The 24,425-nt window shown below is 41.8% G+C and overlaps 4 protein-coding genes across 7 annotated transcripts in view; 1 reads left to right on the top strand and 3 right to left on the bottom strand.

Annotated features, from left to right (window-relative positions):
- arid3a (AT-rich interactive domain 3A) overlaps positions 1–4,109 on the bottom strand; it is a 61,176-nt gene extending 57,067 nt beyond the window's left edge. The window contains exon 1 of the mRNA XM_020480344.2: positions 3,916–4,109. The gene's annotated coding sequence lies outside the window, so the exon portion shown is untranslated. The remainder of the gene's footprint in view (positions 1–3,915) is intronic.
- Positions 4,110–6,178: 2,069 nt separating this feature from the next.
- On the bottom strand, positions 6,179–12,841 carry r3hdm4 (R3H domain containing 4). Its single transcript, XM_020480351.2, has 8 exons — positions 12,410–12,841; positions 11,293–11,450; positions 10,966–11,087; positions 10,712–10,826; positions 10,363–10,439; positions 10,103–10,188; positions 9,895–9,950; positions 6,179–8,297 (listed from the first exon to the last, which is right to left on the bottom strand). Exons 1-8 carry the CDS (start codon positions 12,448–12,450, stop codon positions 8,191–8,193), a joined length of 762 nt encoding a protein of 253 aa, XP_020335940.1. The 5' UTR covers positions 12,451–12,841; the 3' UTR covers positions 6,179–8,190.
- On the top strand, positions 12,634–15,149 carry LOC109889139 (uncharacterized). Of its 3 annotated transcripts, none has more exons than XM_020480347.2 (4): positions 12,779–12,978; positions 13,100–13,778; positions 14,009–14,211; positions 14,515–14,943. In XM_020480347.2, the coding sequence occupies exons 2-4, from the start codon at positions 13,128–13,130 to the stop codon at positions 14,660–14,662; spliced, it is 1,002 nt and encodes a 333-aa protein (XP_020335936.1). In that variant the 5' UTR covers positions 12,779–12,978; positions 13,100–13,127; the 3' UTR covers positions 14,663–14,943. The 3 variants fall into 3 exon arrangements, with proteins under 3 accessions (XP_020335934.1, XP_020335936.1, XP_020335935.1); XM_020480346.2 differs by having other exon boundaries at positions 12,902–13,461; positions 13,567–13,778; XM_020480345.2 differs by having other exon boundaries at positions 12,634–13,778; positions 14,515–15,149.
- abca7 (ATP-binding cassette, sub-family A (ABC1), member 7) overlaps positions 14,746–24,425 on the bottom strand; it is a 45,880-nt gene continuing 36,200 nt past the window's right edge. For both annotated transcript variants that reach the window (XM_031822533.1, XM_020480343.2), the window contains 10 exons: positions 19,489–19,618; positions 19,003–19,126; positions 18,845–18,907; positions 18,597–18,703; positions 18,172–18,313; positions 17,910–18,044; positions 17,700–17,803; positions 17,474–17,566; positions 16,949–17,198; positions 14,746–16,013 (listed from right to left, as the gene is read on the bottom strand). In XM_031822533.1, the coding sequence (XP_031678393.1) occupies positions 15,615–16,013; positions 16,949–17,198; positions 17,474–17,566; positions 17,700–17,803; positions 17,910–18,044; positions 18,172–18,313; positions 18,597–18,703; positions 18,845–18,907; positions 19,003–19,126; positions 19,489–19,618 (1,547 nt within the window). In that variant the 3' untranslated portion in view covers positions 14,746–15,614. The remainder of the gene's footprint in view (positions 16,014–16,948; positions 17,199–17,473; positions 17,567–17,699; positions 17,804–17,909; positions 18,045–18,171; positions 18,314–18,596; positions 18,704–18,844; positions 18,908–19,002; positions 19,127–19,488; positions 19,619–24,425) is intronic.

Below are 24,425 nucleotides of genomic sequence, written 5' to 3'. Positions count from 1 at the left end.
AAGTACAATCTTTGTCCCCATGTGCAGTTGCAAACCGTAGTCTGGCTTTTTAATGGTGGTTTTGGAGCAGTGGCTTCTTCCTTGCTGAGCAGCCTTCCAGGTTATGTCGATATACAGTGGGTCAAAAAAGTATTTAGTCAGCCACCAATTGTGCAAGTTCTCCCACTTAAAAAGATGAGAGAGGCCTGTAATTTTCATCATAGGTACACTTCAACTATGACAGACAAAATGAGAAAAAAAATCCAGAAAATCACATTGTAGGATTTTTAATGAATTTATTTGCAAATTATGGTGGAAAATAAGTATTTGGTCAATAACAAAAGTTTATCTCAATACTTTGTTATATACCCTTTGTTGGCAATGACAGAGGTCAAATGTTTTCTGTAAGTCTTCACAATGTTTTCACACACTGTTGCTGGGATTTTGGCCCATTCCTCCATGCAGATCTCCTCTAGAGCAGTGATGTTTTGGGGCTGTTGCTGGGCAACACGGACTTTCAACTCCCTCCAAAGATTTTCTATGGGGTTGAGATCTGGAGACTGGCTAGGCCACTCCAGGACCTTGAAATGCTTCTTACGAAGCCACTCCTTCGTTGCCCGGGCGGTGTGTTTGGGATCGTTGCCATGCTGAAAGACCCAGCCACATTTCATCTTCAATGCCCTTGCTGATGGAAGGAGGTTTTCACTCAAAATCTCACGATACATGGCCCCATTCCTTCTTTCCTTTACACGGATCAGTCGTCCTGGTCCCTTTGCAGAAAAACAGCCCCAAAGCATGATGTTTCCACCCGCATGCTTCACAGTAGGTATGGTGTTCTTTGGTTGCAACTCAGCATTCTTTGTCCTCCAAACACGACGAGTTGAGTTTTTACCAAAATGTTATATTTTGGTTTCATCTGACCATATAACATTCTCCCAATCTTCTTCTAGATCATCCAAATGCTCTCTAGCAAACTTCAGACGGGCCTGGACATGTTCTGGCTTAAGCAGGGGGACACGTCTGGCCCTGCAGGATTTGAGTCCCTGGCGGCGTAGTGTGTTACTGATGGTAGGCTTTGTTACTTTGGTCCCAGCTCTCTGCAGGTCATTCACTAGGTCCCCCCGTGTAGATCTGGGATTTTTGCTCACCGTTCTTGTGACCATTTTGACACCACGGGGTGAGATCTTGCGTGGAGCACCAGATCGAGGGAGATTATCAGTGGTCTTGTATGTCTTCCATTTCCTAATAATTGCTCCCACAGTTGATTTCTTCAAACCAAGCTGCTTACCTATTGCAGATTCAGTCTTCCCAGCCTGGTGCAGGTCTACAATTTGGTTTCTGGTGTCCTTTGACAGCTCTTTGGTCTTGGCCATAGTGGAGTTTGGAGTGTGACTGTTTGAGGTTGTGGACAGGTGTCTTTTATACTGATAACAAGTTCAAACAGGTGCCATTAATACAGGTAACGAGTGGAGGACAGAGGAGCCTCTTAAAGAAGAAGTTACAGGTCTGTGAGAGCCAGACATCTTGAGGAGATTCCTCAGGAGACCATCCGCCACCTCATCAGGAGCATGCCCAGGCGTTGTAGGGAGGTCATACAGGCACGTGGAGGCCACACACACTACTGAGCCTCAATTTGACTTGTTTTCAGGACATTACATCAAAGTTGGATAAGCCTGTAGTGTGGTTTTCCACTTTAATTTTGAGTGACTCCAAATCCAGACCTCCATGGGTTGATAAATTTGATTTCCATTGATCATTTTTGTGCGATTTTGTTGTCAGCACATTCAACTATGTAAAGAAAAAAGTATTTTATAAGAATATTTCATTCATTCAGATCTAGGATGTGTTATTTTAGTATTCCCTTTATTTTTTTTGAGCAGTGTATATATTTTTTATTAAATTCACTGAGGAGGATGGTCCTGCCCTTGTTCCTCTGAGGAGCCTCCACTGCAATATGGACAGGCACAAAGTGATCCACTATGGTTTCATCAGGGCCGGTTCCAGTCTCTTATGGCCCCAGGCAGATATCGTTAACATGGCAATTTAATTTTTACCTTTATTTAACTAGGCAAGTCAGTTAAGAACAAATTCTTATTTTCAATGACGGCCTAGGAACAGTGGGTTAACTGCCTGTTCAGGGGCAGAATGACAGATTTGTACCTTGTCAGCTCGGGGATTAGAACTTGCAACCTTTCGGTTACTAGTCCAATGCTCTAACCACTAGGCTACCCAATGGGTAGAATTGCAATAAATAAGCTGTAAAACTTTTTTTTCTCTCTGCCCCATGCAAAATAAGTAGAGTTGCATGAAATGTGTCATAAAATTGCACTAAAATATAAAATAATTTGCCATGCTGTCCAAAATTTTCAAGTAGAGATACTGCCTTGGAAGCTGGGTATGATAGGGAGAGAAAAGTCTGTTTTGGATTGATATTTGTCTGGTTAATATGAAATGAAGACATATTAATAACCAGTTATTTAAATCAGCTCTGTACCGCATCGACGTGCGCCGCCCAAATGTTGTAAAATGGGCTCCATATAGCTCCGCATTGACATGATTGGTTGACGACAAGTGGGGGCGGGAGGTCCAGTATAAACAAACTCCCTTTCTTGAAAACTTCTACACAACACCTCTGCTCATCAAAGCCCAAGAAGTATAAATGCCCTGACTTCTGCAGAGCCCCTATCGCAGTAAAAGCTGTATGGCAACTGAAGAGATCAAATTGACCATGCAAAGCCTTTTACGTGACGCTCCTCATTCCCTTTCAACTTTTATATATCTACAAAAAGTAAATTCAAAGGCTATGCTGAAAAGGACCAATTAATTATATGCAATCCATCTAATGTAATTCAACTGATAAATATAATAGGTATATCGTTGTTTATGTTTATAACTTTCATGAAACGAATATATGCCCACATATAGAATGATCAACATATGCGTTTCAAGAAATGAGCAACTAAAATGATGTATTTATCAGTCGAGTTGTGGCTACTCTGTAGCCTACTCAAATGACTCACTAAACAAATAGGCTATATTGTCTTAAATGTGGTGGACAACATCAACACAAAAAGCAGGTCAATTGAACGCTTGACAGTTCTATTTAATTTGACTTCAGGAAACGTAAATACCGTTTCCAGAATCTTTTGGCAACTTCCCAATTCCTACACCCAATGTGAGCAACAGGTAGCCTAACATAGCACACTAAGCTACGATACAACATATAATAGCTTTCTATATATTAGAAAGTCTATGAGTGATGTACTTTACTATTTGCAAATGCAAAATCAACCCAAATTCGAAACGAAAATGTAATTACTTGGCACATCGCCACATATGCGGTGTGAGGTGTTGCAGAGGCTCCCCTGGTAGTGGGCTTTTTAGGACTACTACTGAGAGTGGTGTTCTTACTGGCGCTTTTACAGCCGCCAAAGCATCACCCAGGTGGACGATCCAGCCTACCTACAGAGGAGGAGCTGTGAACATCGAAAACGAGGTGCCGGATGGAGAGCTCCGTGGCCTGTCTGTCAGATGTCTCTAACTCCCTGCGTACTGTACTATCATTGCTCCATCCGCTCAAGATTTTACCTTTCCGCACAGCCCATCATCTAAAACTGTGGAAGACCATCGACCAGGAACTGCCAGATCCTTCTACTTTTGTTTTGTTAAATAGTTTTCTGGTTGTTTTGTTTTTAAAGCGACTTTGAGATTCAACGTGTAATGAAAAGCGATATATAAATAAACATATTCTTAAATATCAAAAGGGGCATGTACACATTGGGCTGTATCCGATTAGTCAAGTTGAATCAGACATGACATCGTATCTTAATTATCCCAGGAACATATAAAACATAATTAGGCAGGATAAGACTCCTGCTTTAATAATGAATTCCAGACCGAGCGTGCGAGTCGCAATAACAGAAAAAAAATACTTACCAAATCAGCTTCCGTTTTATTTTTGCATTCTTGGGAACCGGAAGAAATATTCCTGATTTCCTCCTGAATCTAAGGCGTTCTGGAGGTTAACGAATGTATATTTCATATATAGTAGTAAACTGATATCATTTGATTGAGGTATTTCTATTACGTTGCACACATCTAATCCGATTTCAATGTATGGCTTGATTCACAGGTTACATTGTATCTTGACTAATTTAAGGCGTGCTCACGGTCGTAGAGTCAAATCATTGGTTGACAAACAGCAATCAGATGCAAATTACCTCTGAATCATTGGGGGCCAACCTATACATACAAAGGGAATGTCGGCAAATGTAAATATATGTGCAGTCAGTGTGGGGGAAAATAATGGCATTGTATTATAATAGCTTCTAAGCTTCATGTTGGTGAAATATGTATGAGATGTTGAAACGTGTGTTCTATACCTCGAGGAAGAGGGAAACTATTTTCTCCCTAAGCACATCTCAACGTAAGAAACTTGGCAGATTGTCCCTTGACATTATAATGAAAGACTACCTACTCCATTTGAGCTTTTGGCAGGGTTCCCTTAGGTAGTGAGTGATTCCTTTTCACCCTACATCAGGTGGGTGGTGCCAATATTCTGCTGCTGGGGTCTGCAACTGGCGGCCCATGGGCCAAAACCAGCCCCACAAGCGATTTATTTTGTTTTGTAGATTTATTGTTATATATATATTAAAGACTAAAATCACCAGGAATTCAGCAAAAAATTGTTTAATTAAGGAAATGTGTTGCCAAGTATTCCCACGAATAAAAAAAGAGATGTGATCGTGTCTCAATTTTCAAATACAATTTATTTCTGGGCTTAGTTGTGGTCAATTTGCAATGTTCAAATTATTATAATTATGTTCTGGCCCTCGACCATCAGCTCTGACTAAAATTGGCCTGCGGCTGAATCTAGTTGCCTACTCTGCCCTACTGACTACTGTATGCTCATAGCACACAAAATAAGCAAACTGAATGAAGATGATGAGACCACGCATCCTAATTATCGCTTATAAATTTCGCCAACTCTTTTGCTTTTTCCCCTCATCAAAATTGCCATGTAATAAATGTTATGGGTGAAATTTCCTTGGGAAATAAAATTATGTTATTATTATGACATAATTCATCATTATTAGTACCATCATTAATGCATAACAGTTATAAGCCGAAACCTTGCGTTTCTGCATCAGTTACTTGTATCAAGGGGTAGCCTATGCATTTTAATCACACAGCAAAGGTCAGCAACAATGCAGCTATATGTTATTATAAACACCAATTAATAAACAGAATCTAATTGAAGCCTAATTTAATTCTAAACGGTATCAACACTTTACCTATTACATATTTGGCTGCATTTAATAAATAAAAAAAACAAATAATTTATTGTAGTTTACTAGTTTCTTATAACACATTAACTGACGCATTACTAACATTAGGCTGCCATCTAGTGGATAGATGCATGAATCATGCCGGCTCTCAAAATAGAATACTCTACTGTATCTCGCAAACAATTTAGTTAGCTATTGCAATGATCACCATCATAAAATATTATGTTTATTTTCACAATTCAAAACAGGAGTAATTACTGCAAGTAATTGCCCAACTGTCACAGGTGTGACTGTGCACCTAGGCTCCTGGCTAAAACATACTATGTTTAAGTGAACATTTAGTTAAACATACACCCTGAGTTTGTGCTTTCTTTGTCATTATTTATAAACTTGACACAATTTAAAGATATACTGTAAAAGCCCACTTTCACGTTTGGATGTTGCAGCAGATCATTTTATTTTGATCCAAGATCTATTGACTAATTGCTCAAAGTTTTAGTTTAGTTCAGGGTTGTAATTGGTTAAAAAAGGTTTAGTCTTTCACATTGTGGTACCCAACTCAGAGAAATGTTTTGTCAGAGGTATTGCATTCTTGTGGCATATTATGTGGACATTTCCTCACATTTGAAGCTCAATTACATTCCACATTTCCTGTTATGTAATACATTCTTTAAAGATCCCGTGCAAACACTTTTTTTTATTACATATTAAGTGTCCATCAAGCACTAACATTAAATGTAAAAATTGTCAGGGAGTCACACTGCGTCATCATACTGCTCCATCATTGCTACTACCATTTGTCCATTTAACGTTCCAAATGCAAAATGAAGGGATATACTGTACATTTGAAGGTGTTCATGAAATACTGTCTGAATCGACTATTAAATAATAGAGTCATTTAAGAGTCATTGAACACTTGAGTTAAGATTTATTAAAATGTGTCTATTCAGACATGGTTTTCGGCACTTTCAGTAAGGATTACGCAACCAACTACCTAGACAATAGGATAAACGTTTACAAACTAAACTACTATATTATCATTTGTTGACTGATATAATTATGTACTGACATTACTTAAGATATACACTCTTGCATCAAACAATCATTGAAGGAAACATCCATTCATATCACTGTAAAAAGCTTTAAGTTAAGAGAATACTACGCAGAAACAGAACTTATCCTATCCTGTGTTGGCACACATTGAACATGAGTTCAATTAATTAATGTTGGGGCTTAATATTTACAGCACTACTAGTAATAAACAAGCGACAAAGTTGACAAAAACATTGCACCACTACATACAGTAGAGGGTAGTTGGTTGTAATATTCAAAAGAAGTTAAGCTTCTCGTATGCATACATTACTTGTGAAATCACAAAAGACATTCATAGTGAGTGGCTGAAAGCCTGAGAAACTAAATGTACGGGCACAACAAACTTTGGTTATCGACACAGATGCACCGGCAGGTCAAGTTTCTTCATACCATTTTTGATAGTACAAATAAAGTTGTGGATATTTTAAATAACCTGGATGGATGCTTTCAAAAAGTCATTAGTATAAATGTATAAATACATACACAAATACATATAAATAGGGTTGCCAAAATTCCTGGAACTTTCAATAAATTCTGTTTTTCCCAAAATCTCAGTTGGAGGATTCCCGGTATCAGGAGGGAATAAGCAGGAAATCCAAATCCATTCAGCCAGGATTTCTGGAAAAGCAGGGAATTTATTGAAAGTTCCAGGAATGCATTCGTAAGGCAAAAGTGCTAGTCCAGGGGTGGTTTATGATTGAAAAAAGTGCCTAAGAGGCAAAGCACAGAGCAGGTTTGCTGTCCAGTAAGAAGGTTGTGTTATATTAACTCATTAGTACTGCATATTATCGGTACAGTACTTTTGATTAGACATTCCAAACCAAATAGTTGTTGAAAAAGTATATGAAGAAGCTGTATATACATTTTTTGAAGTTGACCTGTTTCATTGTCAGATGGTAAACTTATATGATTTGCTAAATGATGTAAAGGATGGGAGAATAACAATGTACCTGCATTCAGTACAGTAGAACACAAGGTCTATCTACGCATGCAAGTATAAAAAGCTGCCAAATGGTGTACATATTTGACAAAACAATTGAAAAGTTCTCTCTCCCAAATAAAACACAATCATGCAAAGTCAAATCGGAAAGTGCCCAATATCTTTGTGGATAGACTTATATTTTTGCAAGAATGTGAATATTGTTCCAAGAGAGTTTGTAAGTATTTTTTTTTTTACCAGGAGAAGTAACAAAAGCCATAGATAGACCTCCAAAGCCATATACATTGATAAATTATCATAGTGATGAGTTCTGTGCTATAGAATGGTTCCCGATCACGCTATTTCTGCACTCTCAAGTTATATGAAAATGTCCAAGGGTTTTAAGCCTGGTCCTATCACTAAAGCTGGTTTATTTTTCAATTCAACGTGGCTAATTAAATCATCAGTACAAACACAGTAGGTGAACTGCATACTCCCTCTCTGGCCCAGTTTTATTCTGATCTCTGCCCCCTTACCCTGGTGGCCATCAATTTTAAGTTCACAGATAGATGAAGATTGGATTGGATAGTTAAGAGCGATATGACATCCACAAAGCACTTGAGTGGACTAGGTAGTCAACACAACTTACTTAAATGTGAACATCCATGTTAGCAACACTGCTGATTTTCATTATAACAAATCATGGATGGAGTCAGATTTTTGATACCAATTGAGTGGAATCTCTGGCTAATCAGTGACATCAAACCAGCAGTATTCTGGACTTCCAGAATCGGATTTGAGTACTCCTATATACACACTAACTTATGCCTATCTGTACCTTTCAAGTCTGCACTTATGGGGCTAGGGAGTGAAATGGAACCAGGCCCATCTGTCCAGCGGTGTGACCGTCTCTCAGCTCATGTGCTCCAGGTAGACAGAGAGCATGGGGCTGGGAGGCTGGAACAAGCCCTCCTGTTTGTTCATGACATCAGTTTGACGAGCACCGTTGCAGTCTGAGCCTGCAGCACAAAGACAACATAAAACGTCTCTCAATACATACCTCATTATAGAGTAACACAGTATGAGTCATAATACCCATAAAACCTAGTGGTCAAACAGGGAAATGGTTCCAATCGTTTTTACACCATTCATTTTTCTTGTAGGGGATTTTAGAAACACACATAATAAGGGCTGTGCATTGTGTAGGCTTACCCTGGCATGACGTTTTGATAACCGTGTAACTCTCTCTAGGACAAGGTTTTATGGGTATTATGACACCTCCACTGTGGGGCTCTATTTTCATGTTACTAACCACATTTCCATCCACAGTTTTTATACGAGTAAAGTCATACAGTACATTTAAAAAAATTATGACAGCTGTTGGTACAATTTCATAAATGTCAACAATTTGTTTGTTCAATATGGTGGGATCTTTTGTGTCTGTAAAATGAATTATGCTACAAATTTCAGGTAATTGGGTAATTGTTGATAGAATTAACCATCATGTCGAGGTAAATTTGCAGTCACGCTCTTCCAACTACATCTTGACAAAGCATGCACATTAGGCTACAGATGAAATAGACTGAAATTAACTTCACAAGGTGTTGAAAGTGCACGTGATGAGCTTGTTGCTTCTTTCCAATAAATATTTTGGGGTTTTATTTGTATGCTAGTGACATTATGATCGGTGCTTAGCTGCCAATTAACAAATAAAAATTATCTTGCTCTTATCCATCTCATCATATAACGTAACATGTCCATTATATCAGCGAACTATTGTCTAAAGAGCATGCGCAAAAAACGAGAGTGGGCAAATTTGCCATTTATCGCAACAGTGTGTGTACCAAAACCATCGATAAGAGTGGAAAATGCAATGGAAAGCTTATGTTTTTTTTTTATTCGGCACATGAGAACTTTAGTGCAAAAGTGTTTTTATTTTTAAATGTGCACTACCTCAACACACACAGCCTTTAAACTGCAACAAGTCAGTTTGATGGAAACAAACCACTGGTGGGAAAATGTGCATATTTTTTTAAATATTCGCACTCAAAATATTGGAGAAATATGCTATTTTCCACAAGCGTAGGTTAGGTGCCAGTGTCACTTTAAAAGTCATAAATAACTATAGAAATCACATATTGTGGCCTCATGGGTGGCACAGCGGTCTAAGGCACTGCATCGCAGTGGCACAGCCGGCCGTGACCGGGAGTACCATGAGGCGGCGCACAATTGGCCCACATCGTCAGGGTTAGGGGAGGGTTTGGCCCGCCAGGATTTCCTTGTCCGATCACACTCTAGCGACTCCCTGTGGCGGGCCGGGCGCCTGCAAGCTGACCTTGGTCGCCAGCTGGACGTTTCCTCCGACACATTGGTGCAGATGGCTTCCGGGTTAAGAGAGCAGTGTGTCAAGAAGCAGTGCGGCTTGACAGGCTACGTGTTTCGGGGGACACACGGCTCTCGAACCGTCGCCTCTCCCGAGTCCGTAGGGGAGTTGCAGCGATGGGACAAGACTGTAACTACCAATTGAATATCATGAAATTGGGGAGAAATAAAGGGGTAAAAGTACACCCCAAAAAATGCATTAAAAAAATAAACTACTACTCTACTACTACTCACTTGCTGAAACAAGGTCCATGTACTGGCAGACGGCATGAAGCAGTAGCCTCTCAAAGCTAATAAACAAAACACAAAATCAATAACATCTGATTCATTCATAATTGGTATCTATACAAGTCCAAATATTAGCCCAGAAGAGCTTCTCAAATGTGTAAAGAACACTTCTGATAATTATGTTTGGGGAACATTTTCAGAGGGAAAAAAGTACCTGCTTCCAAGGTTGGTGGTGTAAACAGAGTGAGGCTGAGCACCAAAGAAACTGAGAAGGTTCTCTTCAAGTACCTCAAGTGTCCCCTAAACCATCAGAGGGGAGAATGGCAATGAGACAGAGAGAAGCTAAAGTGTGTAATTAAGTGTTGATGAGGACAGGTGTCACTAGCACAGATAAGTGTCTTTACTTTAGGTTAAACCATGATATGGTTGACAAGCATTTCTCAAAATCTCATAATGTTGAATGTTGATGCTTACAATGGGAATTTGTTTGCGTTTCAGCGTAGCACGCAGCCTTCGATCAATCCTCTGGAAGTAATCTTGAGCAGTGAAGGCTGGATTCACGGCAGAGTAGAAAAATGTGATCAGTTCATATCAAATATCCCCAAATCCTGACAATGAGCATGTTAAACCAATGATGCACTCATTTTCATAATTTACACATTTTATTTCATGGCAAACATCGTTGTTCACTGACCTGTAGTGATAAAACACATCAACCGAAACATCTGCCTGGTAATGAACTTTCAACAGCATAACGCTACAAGCTTTGTATATAGGGCAGTGCATGTTGGGTGTGTGGCAGGCATTTATCCTGGGCTCTCACCCTCTCTCTGGTCCTTGGGGAGCTTGTTGGAGTTGCTCCTCTTGGCCTCCTCTTCTAGAAGGGCCAGAAGCTTCTCCTGCTCCTCTCCAGAGCGATTCATGAAGTCATTCCATTGCTGACAGACAAGGGGACAATGAGCTACAGCTTAGGGAAACATTTAGTTAGGGGTAGTAGTGGTAAAACGTTCAGCGAGTCTCACTTGCAACAAGTGAGGTCTGATTGAAGATAAATTGTTGGGACCAGTAGAATCCTACCTCCACGTAGTTGCCATTGGTGCAGGCCTCAGTAAAGATGGAAGGGAGGGCAGGGTCACTGCATACCTCTGCCTCGTCTTTGGAGCACTCATCTTTTTCAAGTAGATTGGCAAGGTAGCGACCTTTTTGGGGGGAGATAAAAACAAAAACAAATAGGCAGCATCGTTAAATCATTTTGATAAAATACTGTTTGGCTAATGGCTAAGACTATTGAACACGTTCAGACCAGCTGCTATCAAGCTAGTGGGTATTAAGAATATGTGCTGAGCAGGTGTCTTCTATCTACAGCAGAGTGAAATATTCCCACTGACAGACATGAGAACTTACTGTTCTCCTGCCGCCTTTGGCTCTTTTTGCCTTTGGCTCTTGGTGTGAGGTCAGAGTTGCGTATGGCCTGGTTGATGAAGAACTGTTTCTTCTTGGTTGGAGACACACGTTTGGCTGGGGAGTTGGGCAGAGAGGTGCATTTGCGCTCCTCTATCAGGCTGAGAGAAATAGAGAGCAAGAATTATGAGGACTCAATTATTGTGTTGACTTATGTGTTCGGAAGGTGACCTGTTCACAAAATATGTATTTGTTCATGTGTGGCTAGTAGGTAATATTGAATGGCCTTACTAATAGAATAATCTCGCTACCGCTATACTGACAACAGAATAGTAGGCTAGATGTAGGTTACATGACACCCCACCTTAAAAAGTGGGTCAGTGGGTTTAAATTTCAAAGCCACGCCCCATTAAGATTCTCGAGCTCTGAATGGTCGATTTTCACTGTTACCACTTTTAGACCAGACGGCAGCATTGTAGTTAACGTCCTATCGTAATCATTGCATCATACTGACAGAAGTGCACAAACCAACAAATTGCTCATGCAAATGAGTTGCTTGATGATCTGTCATGAATTAAGTATATTATTGGTTACATTAGTAACAGCTATAGCTAGGTGTGTGTAGAAGAGGCCTCGTCAGAGAATATAACGATTGGCTACAAATATTTTTGCATGAGTAGAACGAGAGCAGCAGAGGTGTAACAAACTCAAGCAAAAAAAAAAAAAATCCTGCTAACCAGTTTTACCTGTTACTAACTAGGGTCAGCCACTTGAAATGGCGTAAATGTAACATCTACACAAGCCAGTTGTGATAAGCTTAGTTCACCTTCATCAACGGAAGCCGGCAAACCTACACACATATTTTCGATGTGTACCACCAGCTTGCAAGCTTAGCTTGCTAACATTAGCTACCCATAGTGTAGCGTTAAGTCCAAGCATATTAATATAGCATTCATTTACACAAATGTGCCTGATATCTAAACGGGCAAAATCTACGATACAGACTAAATTAGCTATCAAATATTAAATGTTTGAAAACAATGACTAAAATGTGCTTGTCGATTGCTGCTAGCTAACGTTAGCTCTCAAGTTCCCACTTTAGTTAGACTTTTTCACTCACATAATATCCTGTTCCTCATTATTATTTGTCAAAACAACCATCTTACGCAAAGAACAACGAACGAGGGGTGAGTACAAAAACAAAAACAGTAGCTACGATACACACAGAACTAGCGTAGGCGTTCAGTTAGCCACTTGCTAGCTTGGCGCTGTCAGAGCAGGTAGACAGACAACAGCAAAGCTGATCCCCGCCCTTCACAAAACCGAAAACGAGGCACGAGCTCTAGGTCATTAGAATCTTGATCGTCCACATCAAACCAAGTTTTGACGTTTGCTACAAAATAACTATTTTTCTCGCCTTAACGTTTTTTTTATTAGTAGCGAAAAATACATGCAGGCTCTATTTCAATGACATCTGAACATGTCTCGTAAAGTTCAGGTTGTAGACGTTTCCATAACAGCAATGTTTAACTGTGCCCTTCCAGAGGCAAGAGAGTCAATTTACAAGCCAGAGTCCCAGACAGTCCCATCCGGCTAAACAGTCAGTAGCCTACTGTTCTTTCTTGTTGTTCCTTGTTTGGGGATAGAATTGGGAAAAGGCTACTTTTATATTTTGGATATCTTTCTCAGGTATGTCCTGGTGTTTTCCTTTGTAGATGAATACTTATACTAGTATCAAATGTTTTAGAAAAACAGCTTTTGCTTACATAATATTAGAGCATCATGTTTACATTGTGAACTTTTATTTAAGGCCAAATTGTAGACAAGTAGACATAGGAATGGGCCTGAGGAACAAGCCAAGGGCAACACGACCAGAAATAGGTGATAAATTGGTAACACCTGACCCTCATCCAATGGTTGTGGAAGCAGTGAAATGTGTACTACCCAGGAAGACTGCCTTAAACTTACTTAAGGCTTGTGAAGTAACCACAAACATCCGAAGTCCAGTCTCCAATACGTATGAGAGATTAGATAGAGTGGTGAAAATCTGTGTCAATCTATGGCCTGTCCTGGCTTCAGCAAAAGAGCCTGTAGAGGAAAGCAGTAGTTCGCTGGATGAAGAGGAACCTGGGACCAGCACAGATACAAGGACCTTCAACACATCAAAGTCTGGTGAGCAGCGTCCGAGAGACCAAGAAAGGAGACCCCATGTTAGACAAGAATTGGACAGGGCTAAAGCAAGCTGTCTAGTGAAGCCTATTTCACTACCACCCATAGGTAAACTATCCCTTACAACACGACTAGCACATTCAGAGTGCATGGGAATGCCAGTGCCACACACATCTCTGCCACAGATATGTGTATCAGACCAAGATGCCTTGGTCAAATCCTCCAAGGGGACAAAAGCCATTGAGAATAAGGCTCCATTTCCCATGATCCTATTGCAGAAGACCAGCACTTTGATGGACAGCACCATTATCTCCCAATGTGTAAGGATCAGCTGCATTTTCACCACCTTTCAAGTATTACACAATTACTTAATTGGTAAACAGAGCTTCAAACCTTGTCAAAATCCACTATAAATGTACCTTATAATTTATTACACAAATGATCTAAGGGAAATTTAAAAAAGTTATCCATTGTGCATCAAATACTGAATGAGCAATTACATGCACAATTGAAGCAGTTACATCTAAATCTTCATATTGTCTCTATTCAGAGGTCTGCCCAGGTTCACCTCCCTGAGATCTCAGTGTCCAGTATAGAAGGCCTGCTTCAGAGAGTTACAGAGCGAGTGGGAAGGAGAGAGAGAAAGAGGGATGAGACATCGGGACTGACCAATCCTGATCATCTTCTCACGGCTGGCGCGCTGCGAAACCTGAGAGAGAAGAGGCTCCAGCATCGGGGAGACTATAGCTCAGAGTACTGTACCATCAATAGTGCTTACAATGGGAAGGTTATCCTTTAACAATTTGACATTTTAGTCATTTAGCAGACACTTATCCAGAGCGACTTACAGGAGCAATTAGGGTGAAGTGCCTTGCTCAAGGGCACATCAGATTTGTCACCTTTCTGGTTCTTGGTCCAACGCTCTTAGCCTACTAGCCGTCCCAACAATGAGCACAGAGACCCGTCATAATTCATGATCATGGTTGTTCTATTGTGGCAATTGATTGAGCTGAAGCCCCTTTTAATGGCAAACTAATTTATTTGAACCTTTCCCAGGGGAGCGGTAAGATGTCCAGAGGTCAAGCCAATCGGTGGACAGAAAGGGACCACTCTAGTAACAGAGAATGGAATGCAGAACCCTGGCTCCCTCTGCAATAAAACCAAACTGCCTGTCATCCTTAGTATGACCAAAGGAAGCCTTTGAACATGGATGAATCACCATCAACAATAGATAAATTGTACATGTTAATAAAGTTGTTAGAACAAAATACCCAAGATAGACGTATCCCCATTTAAAGGTTTATTACTATATGTTCTGTATACATCTAGTTATATATACACATAATCAAGTATGAATGTTCAAGCATAATATAGTACATCATAAGACCATACATTCAATTGTATGTATAGATACACATACCTATCAGTTATTGTATCTCTCCAATACGTCAGACTGCAGCACAGTAGTAAACTGCTTTGGATTTACAGCTACATTGTTTTTTTTTTCAAGTTCCATACAGTATAACATGAGCCCAATTAAAAACAGATTTTAAAAAAACTATATAAAAACAGTTTACCTAATGAAGGCAGTGTTTGGAGTCTGGTATGCAGTCTGGTAACTGTACATCTCAATGTTGTGCCAGTGCAAATAAACCATGTTTTTAGCATCAAATAAATGTGACTGGACATCAGAAAAATATATATTTCTCTCTCTGTGCAAAACATGAGACCAATGTGAAAAAATATTGATGATTTTGTTGCCCTGAACATTTTCAGTGATAATGTAACAATCATTGTGTGCAGCATTTCTCAGTTAAAGTGCTTTAGGCAAAATGCAAAGATATTGAAAGACTCGATGATTGACCCATGATGAATACCACTATTCCATCATTAATTTTCAAAACATTTGGAAATTGAAATGACAAATAAAAAGTAAATAATAAGCAAAAGACCTGACCCATGAAAGTGCCTGTATGTAATTGGAGGTGAATACAATTCGTTTGGATATATTGGAGCACTACAGTATAGCTGTGATGGAGAATGAACAAGGCACCACACCCAGAAATTAGAGGAGCTATCCGGTAGTACTTTCCCCCCTCTCCTAGAGGGCACAGAGCTCCCGGTCTGTCCATTAAGGGGGCTGTTGCCCAATAACTTTACACACTGCTGTCTTGTGTGCTGCTACCCACTAGGAACAGACTGGTCGGATCCTTACTGCCTGAAGTCTCCCTTGTGCCCTTGGATCCGTTGGCAGACGATTCCTTGCTTGATCTCCGACTACTCAACTCTCTCCTGCTCGACTGGGGCTTCTCCTGTGGCCTGCTGGTCATCGCCATGCCACTGTCTGGTACCCCGTTTGGCTTGGTCTCTCTGGGTCTGCCGTCTGAGGACTTGACAGACTGGGGAGGCTTGGTTGTTTGAGCTGGTTTGGCTGTCTGCCCTGGTTGGGTGGGCTGGGCCGCTCTTCTGGGTTGAGGTGCTGGTGTCCCTCCGTTGACTGTCACTTCCCTCAGCAGGTCGTCATCGCTCTGCTCTTTGGCAAAGTTGACAAACACCTGCAGGGTGGGGGAGAGGAGGTAATGCACATACATCGAAGGGTTAACACGGGCATGGTTTAAGATGAGATGCAAATGGAAGTAGGTGCTTGGAGGGAGGAAGAAGTGCCCTGTTCAAGTGCCTCACAGTGAATAAGTAGAAAATGAATTCTGAAGTGTTATACAGGTAACTACCAAAATAAAGGAAACACTTGAGTAAATAAGGGATACAGAGTTTATTGAAGGCAGGTGCTTCCACACAGGTGTGGTTCCTGAGTTAATTAAGCAATTAACATCCCATCATGCGTAGGGTCACGTATAAAAATGCCAAGTTGTCCATTATTTTGGCTACCATGGCAGAGAGGAAGTGAGAGATTTTAATCTCTCATAAATCTGTCCAAAATACGTTATTTTGGACCTGAACTTGTCACCTGCCATCCCGCCTTTGGGACGAGGAGACATGAGCATCTCTGACCATGGCTAGAAGAAGAGATCTCAGTGACTTTGAAAGAGGGATCTTAAAGGGGCATAGGGGGTTTAAAGGGTGTGTGTCTCAGTCACCAGATTCGAACCCAATTGAACACTTATGGGAGATTATAGTGGTGCCTGAGACAGCTTTTTCCACCACCATCAACAAAACACCAAATTATATAATTTCTTGTGGAAAGATGGTGTCGCATCCTTCCAATAGAGTTCCAGACACTTGTAGAATCTATGCCAAGGAGCATTGAAGTTGTTCTGGCGGCTTGTGGTGGCCCAATGGGCTATTAAGATGCATTATGTCAGTGTTTCCCTTATTTTGGCAAACAACTGCTAGCCTCTTCAGTGTAATCTGACATTTTATAACCTACTTCTTCCCTCCCCACATTGGAGTCTTTGCTACTGATTCAATGAAGGAAATCCCCCAACCTCAAAGTTTAACCATCCCATGTGACTGACACCTGAATGACCTCTACCTGGTCCAGGGTGGTCTGTGACACTGAGTAGTCGGCGATGCCCAGCTCCTCGTGGTTGTTGGAAAGCACATCGAAGACCCGAGCCAAGGAGCAGGAGTGGGAGGGCAGCTGGTACTGCAGCACGTTCTGGTGCCTCTCCTTTAGCTCGATGCCCGGGAAGGAGCCCTTGATGTAGGTGTCCACTGTGCACGGATCCTCGGGAGGCTTGGTCCCTGACAGGCGCAGGACGATCGTGTAGCCGTCCCCGAACCTGTGGAAAAGATGACAAAGTGGAAATAGGGAGAGGTGAGGGATTTGAAAGTCTTAAGAGTGCAAGTTTAGATACTGTATTAAATGTGTATGGAGATTTGTATAACAGGTTAGGTCTGTATCATAATGATATTGGTGAGTGAAGGCCTATAAAAGGACAGCATCACTGAGTTTAGGCCAATTTGAAGTGTAATCATACCTATACATTGACAGTGATCATGTATGTTACACTAAGATACCTTATAAAAGACAGTCAAATCAGCAGTAAACTTGTACCTGTTCTTAAGATGTTGAACGGAGCCCAGACACTGGAACCTTCCGTTCACCATGATGGCCATTCGTGTGCAGAGAGCTTCACATTCCTCCATACTGCTCACACACATACAGCAAAACACCCCATTGTTAGCCAATGTTCATACCATACAAGTGTTAAGACGTCAATTAAATAGACCAAGTTTGAGGCCTAGGAGGGTGCGCTATTGGCATGAATAGCACCACTTACCTGTGGGAGGTGAGAACAACGGCCCTTCCCTCCTTGATGACGCTCAGGATGCAGTTCCACAGGAATCTCTTGGCCTTGGGGTCCATGCCAGTGGTGGGCTCATCCTATAAACAGGAGTGCAGACGTAACTGTAGGTTAGAGGAGATGTGAGAAAAGGAAAGCATCATCTGTTATTTTAGAAATCCACTCACTCCTTTCTCTCATACCTACCAGGAATATAACAGGGGGAGCTCCGATCAGGGAGATAGCAGTGGAGAGTTTGCGTTTGTTGCCTCCACTGTAGCCTCCGGCCTCTCGCTCTGCATACTGGGTCAGCCCCAGCTTCTTCACTCCCCATTGAGCCACCTTAGAGGGACACAAGTTACATTTGTCAGGACATTTTCTAAGACAAATGCTATGGGTGAATTGCTACCCTATTCACTTGGTGTGTAGTTGGTGTTTGTGTGTTTTTGTGTGCGTGGGTGTTAAGTACCTTAGCCACAGACTCCTCTGGCACCCCTCGGAGCCTAGCGTAGAACTCCAGGTGCTCCCTGCCAGTCAGCAGGTCGCAGATGGCATCAAACTGGGGGCAGTAGCCCATCAGCTGGTGGACCCGCTCCATCTCCGTCAGCACACTACATATCACATAGTACAGGTATAATGTAGAGTTTGTGCGGTAGGAATTATCATTATGGATACAATGAATGTGAGAACAGCAGTTCTAGACTCACTTTCACTCCCTCTTATGTCATTGAAAGTAATTTTATTTCTTGCACGATAAATTCTATTTATTACTTTCTTTTTCACAGCTACTAAGCATATGAATAATGTCTTAAAATAGCAGGAAGGAAAGTGCAAACATGTTTGGTATATCTATGGAGTAAATGGTGACCGCTTAATCAAACTGGTCTTACTTACCTGTGATGACTGAGAAATGCTTCTCCATAGGTGATCGCAGTGTCTCCAGTCAGCATGCGAAACGTGGAGGTCTTCCCAGCCCCATTTACCCCCAGCAGGCCAAAGCACTGACAGGGAGAGGCAGAGAAAATGCAACACTCACAGTCACACCTATCTAAAACATGTATAGTGTGCTACTCAATGCCCTCTAGGTGCTCTATAGAGCCAACAGTAGATTTGTGGCTGACAGAAACACAGCTCTATCTCACCTCACCACGAGGAATACCCAGACACAGACGATCTACTGCTGGCTTCTTGCCAGCTTTGTACACCTGCATAAACACAAGGTAATCAGTCTAAACCCCTTAGAGATTATATCCCATGCATTTAAACCTAAAGTAGATGACCCAACTTTTGTTTTACTTGCCTTACTCAGGTCCATCATGGTGAGTATATCGGCTTGGGCTTTCCCACTCTTCACTCTCTCTCTCTCCCTGGCGATGTCCTCATCTTCCGGGCCAAGAGGAGGCAACTCAGGCTCAGAGCAGGGCCTGGAAGAATAGACTTATGAGTAAGATGACCTGAGAAGTACTGAGCCCATAACATTTTTATGATTTCACTGATCTGACACTATGGAGAAGAGGTGGTATGGGTTTCACTGTAAAGATTTCACCTATAATGATAGCAATACTATAGTAATGCGTTTGTCGCTTTTTTTCACTAGGTCTTAAAGTGCTTTTCCATTGTGTCGGAGTGGCTCACTCAATATAGCTAATCACATTGTGATCAGTAATAATTTTTAGCAAAAAATTAGGAAAGATGCATTTGACAAGCACAGTATTTGAAAAGCGATCTATGAATGAGATTACATTTTACCAACTGAAATACCAGCAGCAGAGGTCACAGTACCTACCTGCAGTTGACAAAGAACTTGTACTGTAGTAGTATTGTGAAGAGAAAGAACACGACACCCTCCACAGCCATGGCAAACAAGTTCTTCCCCACAAAGTCCCATTCCAGGGGGTCCAGGGTCTGCTTTGCGCCTGTGGACATGGGTACCCACATGGAAACAATGAATTCACTTCAAACCAGATGATGTCGTTGGCACTGATGATGTTGACAATTTAGACAAGAGTATTATCATTAAGAACTCTTCTTCTCTCAACAGAGAAAGCCACATTTTACTAAACTATATGGAATTGTTTTAAGAAGTTCATACACAGATCATTTAGCTATATGATTTAGAATTTTAAGACCCCTTCAGGTATTAAAAAAAGATCAATGACATTTTTTTTAAATGAAAATTGTAATTTGGCCTTCAATTGACTATTAGCCCATACAAAGTCATTGAATTACAGATTCACAACAAGGAACGATAGATACTCCTCCCCAAATATCTAAAGGAAGTTTGTTCTGAAGTGTCAGTTTTATATCTGAGAGATGTTAGTAAGATCAGGAACCAAGTTTTTATTTTAATTTTACATGCATTTAACCCCTTATTTCTGGCACTAAACTATCTCCATATACAGTACCTGTCAAAAGGTACCTACTCATACCAGGGTTTTTCTTTATTTTTACTATTTTCTACAGTGTAGAATAATAGTGAAGACATCAAAACTATGAAATAACATATATGGAATCATGTAGTAACCAAAAAAGTGTTAAACCTTCAAAAGCAATACATGGGCTTGCTCCTACCTATCTCTCTGATTTGGTCCTGCCGTACATACCTACACGTACGCGACGGTCACAAGATGCAGGCCTCCTAATTGTCCCTAGAATTTCTAAGCAAACAGCTGTAGGCAGGGCTTTCTCCTATAGAGCTCCATTTGTATGGAATGGTCTGCCTACCCATGTGAGAGACGCAAACTCGGTCTCAACCTTTAAGTCTTTACTGAAGACTCATCTCTTCAGTGGGTCATATTATTGAGTGTAGTCTGAAGGTGAACGGAAAGGCTCTGGAGCAACGAACCGACCTTGCTGTCTCTGCCTGGCCGGTTCCCCTCTTTCCACTAGGATTCTCTGCCTCTAACCCTATTACAGGGGCTGAGTCACTGGCTTACTGGTGCTCCTTCATGCCGTCCCTGGGAGGGGTGCGTCACTTGAGTGGGTTGAGTCACTGATGTGATCTTCCTGTCTGGGTTGACGCCCCCCTTGGGTTGTGCCGTGGCGGAGATCTTTGTGGGCTATACTCGGCCTTGTCTCAGGATGGTAAGTTGGTGGTTGAAGATATCCCTCTAGTGGTGTGGGGGCTGTGCTTTGGCAAAGTGGGTGGGGTTATATTCTTCCTGTTTGGCCCTGTCCGGGGGTAACATCGGATGGGGCCACAGTGTCTCCGGACCCCTCCTGTCTCAGCCTCCAGTATTTATGCTGCAGTAGTTTATGTGTCGGGGGGCTAGGGTCAGTTTGTTATATCTGGAGTACTTCTCCTGTCTTATCCGGTGTTCTGTGTGAATTAAAGTATGCTCTCTCTAATTCTCTTTCTCTCTCTCTCTCTCGCAGGACCTGAGCCCTAGGACCATGCCCTAGGACCGGTTCCCCGTGTTCTGGCTCTCGACCCGAAACCTGCCTCTCCGCCTGCCCTACCGGAAGCTGGTTTCGCAATGTCTGGGGCCATTTAAAGTCCTGAGGAGGATAAACGAGGTGTGTTATAGGTTACAGCTTCCTCCTTACTATCGCATTAACCCCTCGTTTCATGGGTCTTTCCTCAGGTCGGTGGTGGCTGGTCCCCTGCAGGATGGTGAGGTGCCGGATGTCCCTCCACCCCCCTCTGGACATCGAGGGGTCCCCGGCGTACACAGTACGTGCGATTCTCGAGGGGCCTACAGTACCTCGTGGACTGGTAGGGGTACGGTCCGGAGGAGAGGTGCTGGGTACCGGTGGGGGACATTTTGGACCCTTTATTACTGAGGGACATCCACCACATCCACCGCCTCCACCCGGATCGCCCTGCGCCTCGTCCCCCACGTCGCCCTCAAGGCCGGTGGTGGCACGCTGCGGGGGGTACTGTCACGACTCCCACCGAAGGTGGCTCCTCTTCCTGTTCGGGCGGCGCTCGGCGGTCTACTAGCCGCCACCGATCCCTTTTTCATTCCGTTTTGCCTTATTGGTTGCACCTGTTCCCTGTTTCATTTCTTGTTTTATGTCTATTTAAGCCTGTTAGGTCCGCCTAGGTTTGTGCGGGAGTGTTACTCTGTTGGTTGTGGATGTGTTTTCGGGTTTGTTTTCGCTGGACTGTTTGGTCCTGTGTTTGGGCTGGTATGTTTTATGCGCCCTGTATTTTAGCGTGACCATTTTGTGCCGGAGAATAAATGACGATTTACCGAACCCTCTGCTCTCTGCGCCTGACTCCAACCCACCACTCCTAGTAAACTCTGACAAACGATGACAGGGAGACATAGTGGAGTGGTAACGCGCGTGCAAGCAGTTGCTCCTGATGCCACTTGGGTACACTGCAGCATCCACCGAGAGGTTCTTGCTGCCAAAGGGAATGCCTGACAGCTTGAAATACGTTTTGGACAACTTTGTTAAAGCAAGGCCCCTGAACTCTTGTGTATTTTCTGCACTATGCAATGATATGGGCAGCGACCATGTAAAGCTTTTACACATACAGAATACGCTGGTTATCAAGGGTAAAAATATTGACACGTGTTTTTGAATTGAGAGATGAGCTTAAAGTTCTTTACTGACCATAAATTTCACTTGTCTGACCGCTTGCATGATGACGAGTTTCTCACATGACTGGCCTATCTGGGGATGTTTTTTCTTGCCTGAATGATCTGAATCTAGGATTACAGGGCCTCTCCGCAATTATATTCAATGTGCGGGTCAAAATTGAGGCTATGATTAAGATGTTGGAGCTTTTCTCCGTCTGCATTAACAAGGACAACACAGGTATTTCCATCATTGCTGGATTTTTTTGTGTGCAAATGAACTCAAGCTTACGGACAATGTCAAATGTGATATAGCGAAGCACCTGAGTGAGTTGGGTGCGCAATTACTCAGGTACTTTCCCGAAACAGATGACAAACAACTGGATTCGTTATCCCTTTCATGCCCTGCCTCCAGTCCACTTACTGATATCTGAACAAGAGAGCCTCGTTGAAACGGCAACAAGCGGTTCTGTGAAAACTGAATTTAATCAGAAGCCACTGCAAACTTTCTGGATTGGGCTGCGCTCAGAGTATCCTGGCTTGGCAAATCGCTCTGTTAAGACACTGATGCCCTTTGCAACCACGTACCTATGTGAGAGTAGATTCTCGGCCCTCACTAACATGACAACTAAATACAGGCACAGACTGTGTGTGGAAAATTATTTAAGACAGACACTCTCCAATACAACCCAACATTGCAGAGTTATGTGCATCATTTCAAGCACACCCTTCTCATTAACCTGTGGGGAGGTATTCACAATTTTCAATGAACAAATAAGGTTTTATTTGTAAGATGGTTAAATAAAGAGCAAAATGATTGATTATTATTATATTCTTATTTGTGCCCTGGTCCTATAAGAGCGCTTTGTCACTTCCCACGAGCCGGGTTGTGACAAAAACCTCACACTTATTATGTTTAATAAAAGTATCGTATAGTGTGTGTGTGTGACAGGCTTACAATGATGGCAAAAAACAACATTTGAGAGTGCACTGACCCTGGTGCTAGAGGGGGTACGCAGCTGGAGGTTGAATGTTTTAAAGGGTTCGGGACTATAAAATGTTTGGGAACTACTGATCTAGACAATGTATCTCAATCACTCCCAAACACATTGAAGATTATAGATTATTTTATAATTTGAAAAAAGCTGAATTTAACTCAAATCAGCCCTACTGAATCTCAAGACCCCGATGGAGGACTCCATCTCTAATTATGAAATCCCAATTGTTTCCCATTTAAAATATTTATGAGTATATATAAATAAAAATAGAAAAACCCTTGAATGAGTAGTTGTGTCTGAACTTTTGACTGGTAATGCATTTCCTTCTTTAGATAAAACCATTGCCAAAAACTTTAACAGAACACTCAATTCAATTCAACTTCAGTAGATAGAATAATATCCCAGTTGCTTTATCCGACAGAATATCTATTGTCAAAATGAATATATTGCCACGGCTGAATTTCAGTTGTTCAATGCTTCCCATGGCTCCCCATTCTGGTTATTTGGATAAAATTCATAGTGCGGTTTCAACATTTATAGTGCCTTCAGAAAGTATTCAGACCCCTTGACTTTTTCCACATTTTGTTAAGTTACAGCCTTATTCTAAAATTAATAAAATATATATTTTTTATCATCAATCTACACACAATATCCTATAATGACAAAGCAAAAACAGGTTTTTATACTTGGGGGAGTTTCTCCAATTCTTCTCTGCAGATCCTCAAGCTCTGTCAGGTTGGATGGGGAGCGTTGCTGCACAGCTATTTTCAGGTCTCTCCAGAGATGTTAGATTGGGTTCAAGTCAGGGCTCTGGCTGGGCCACTCAAGGACTTCTCCCGAAGCCACTCCTGTGTTGTCTTGGCTGTGTGCTTAGGGTCGTTGTCCTGTTGGAAGGTGAATCTTTGCCCCAGTCTGAGGTCCTGAGCAGGTTTTCATCAAGGATCTCTCTGTACTTTGCTCTGTTCATCTTTGCCTCGATCCTGACTAGTCTCCCAGTCCCGGTCTCTGAAAAATATCCCCACAGCATGATGCTGCCACCACCATGCTTCACCGTAATGATGGTGCCAGGTTTCCTCCAGACTTGACATTTGACATTCTGGGCAAAGTTCAATCTTGGTTTCATCAGACCAGAGACTCTTCTTTCTCAAGTCTTTAGGAGTGGCTTCTGTCTGGCCACTCTACTATAAAGACCTGATTGG

This window comes from Oncorhynchus kisutch, linkage group LG4, assembly GCF_002021735.2.
Source record: "Oncorhynchus kisutch isolate 150728-3 linkage group LG4, Okis_V2, whole genome shotgun sequence".
Taxonomy (NCBI): Eukaryota; Metazoa; Chordata; class Actinopteri; order Salmoniformes; family Salmonidae; genus Oncorhynchus; species Oncorhynchus kisutch.
This window is presented reverse-complemented; position numbering and strand designations above follow the sequence as displayed.

Coding starts and splice junctions, on each gene's coding strand:
- r3hdm4 (XM_020480351.2), bottom strand. CDS start 12,450: ATGGTTGTTTTGACAAATAATAATGAGGAACAGGATATTAT. Junction 10,827..10,965: donor CCAATGGCAACTACGTGGAG/GTAGGATTCTAC, acceptor CTTGTCTGTCAG/CAATGGAATGACTTCATGAA. Junction 10,440..10,711: donor CCCCAAGGACCAGAGAGAGG/GTGAGAGCCCAG, acceptor CCGTGAATCCAG/CCTTCACTGCTCAAGATTAC.
- LOC109889139 (XM_020480345.2), top strand. CDS start 13,005: ATGAATACTTATACTAGTATCAAATGTTTTAGAAAAACAGCTTTTGCT. Junction 13,779..14,008: donor GCACCATTATCTCCCAATGT/GTAAGGATCAGC, acceptor GTCTCTATTCAG/AGGTCTGCCCAGGTTCACCT. Junction 14,212..14,514: donor CGGGGAGACTATAGCTCAGA/GTACTGTACCAT, acceptor AACCTTTCCCAG/GGGAGCGGTAAGATGTCCAG.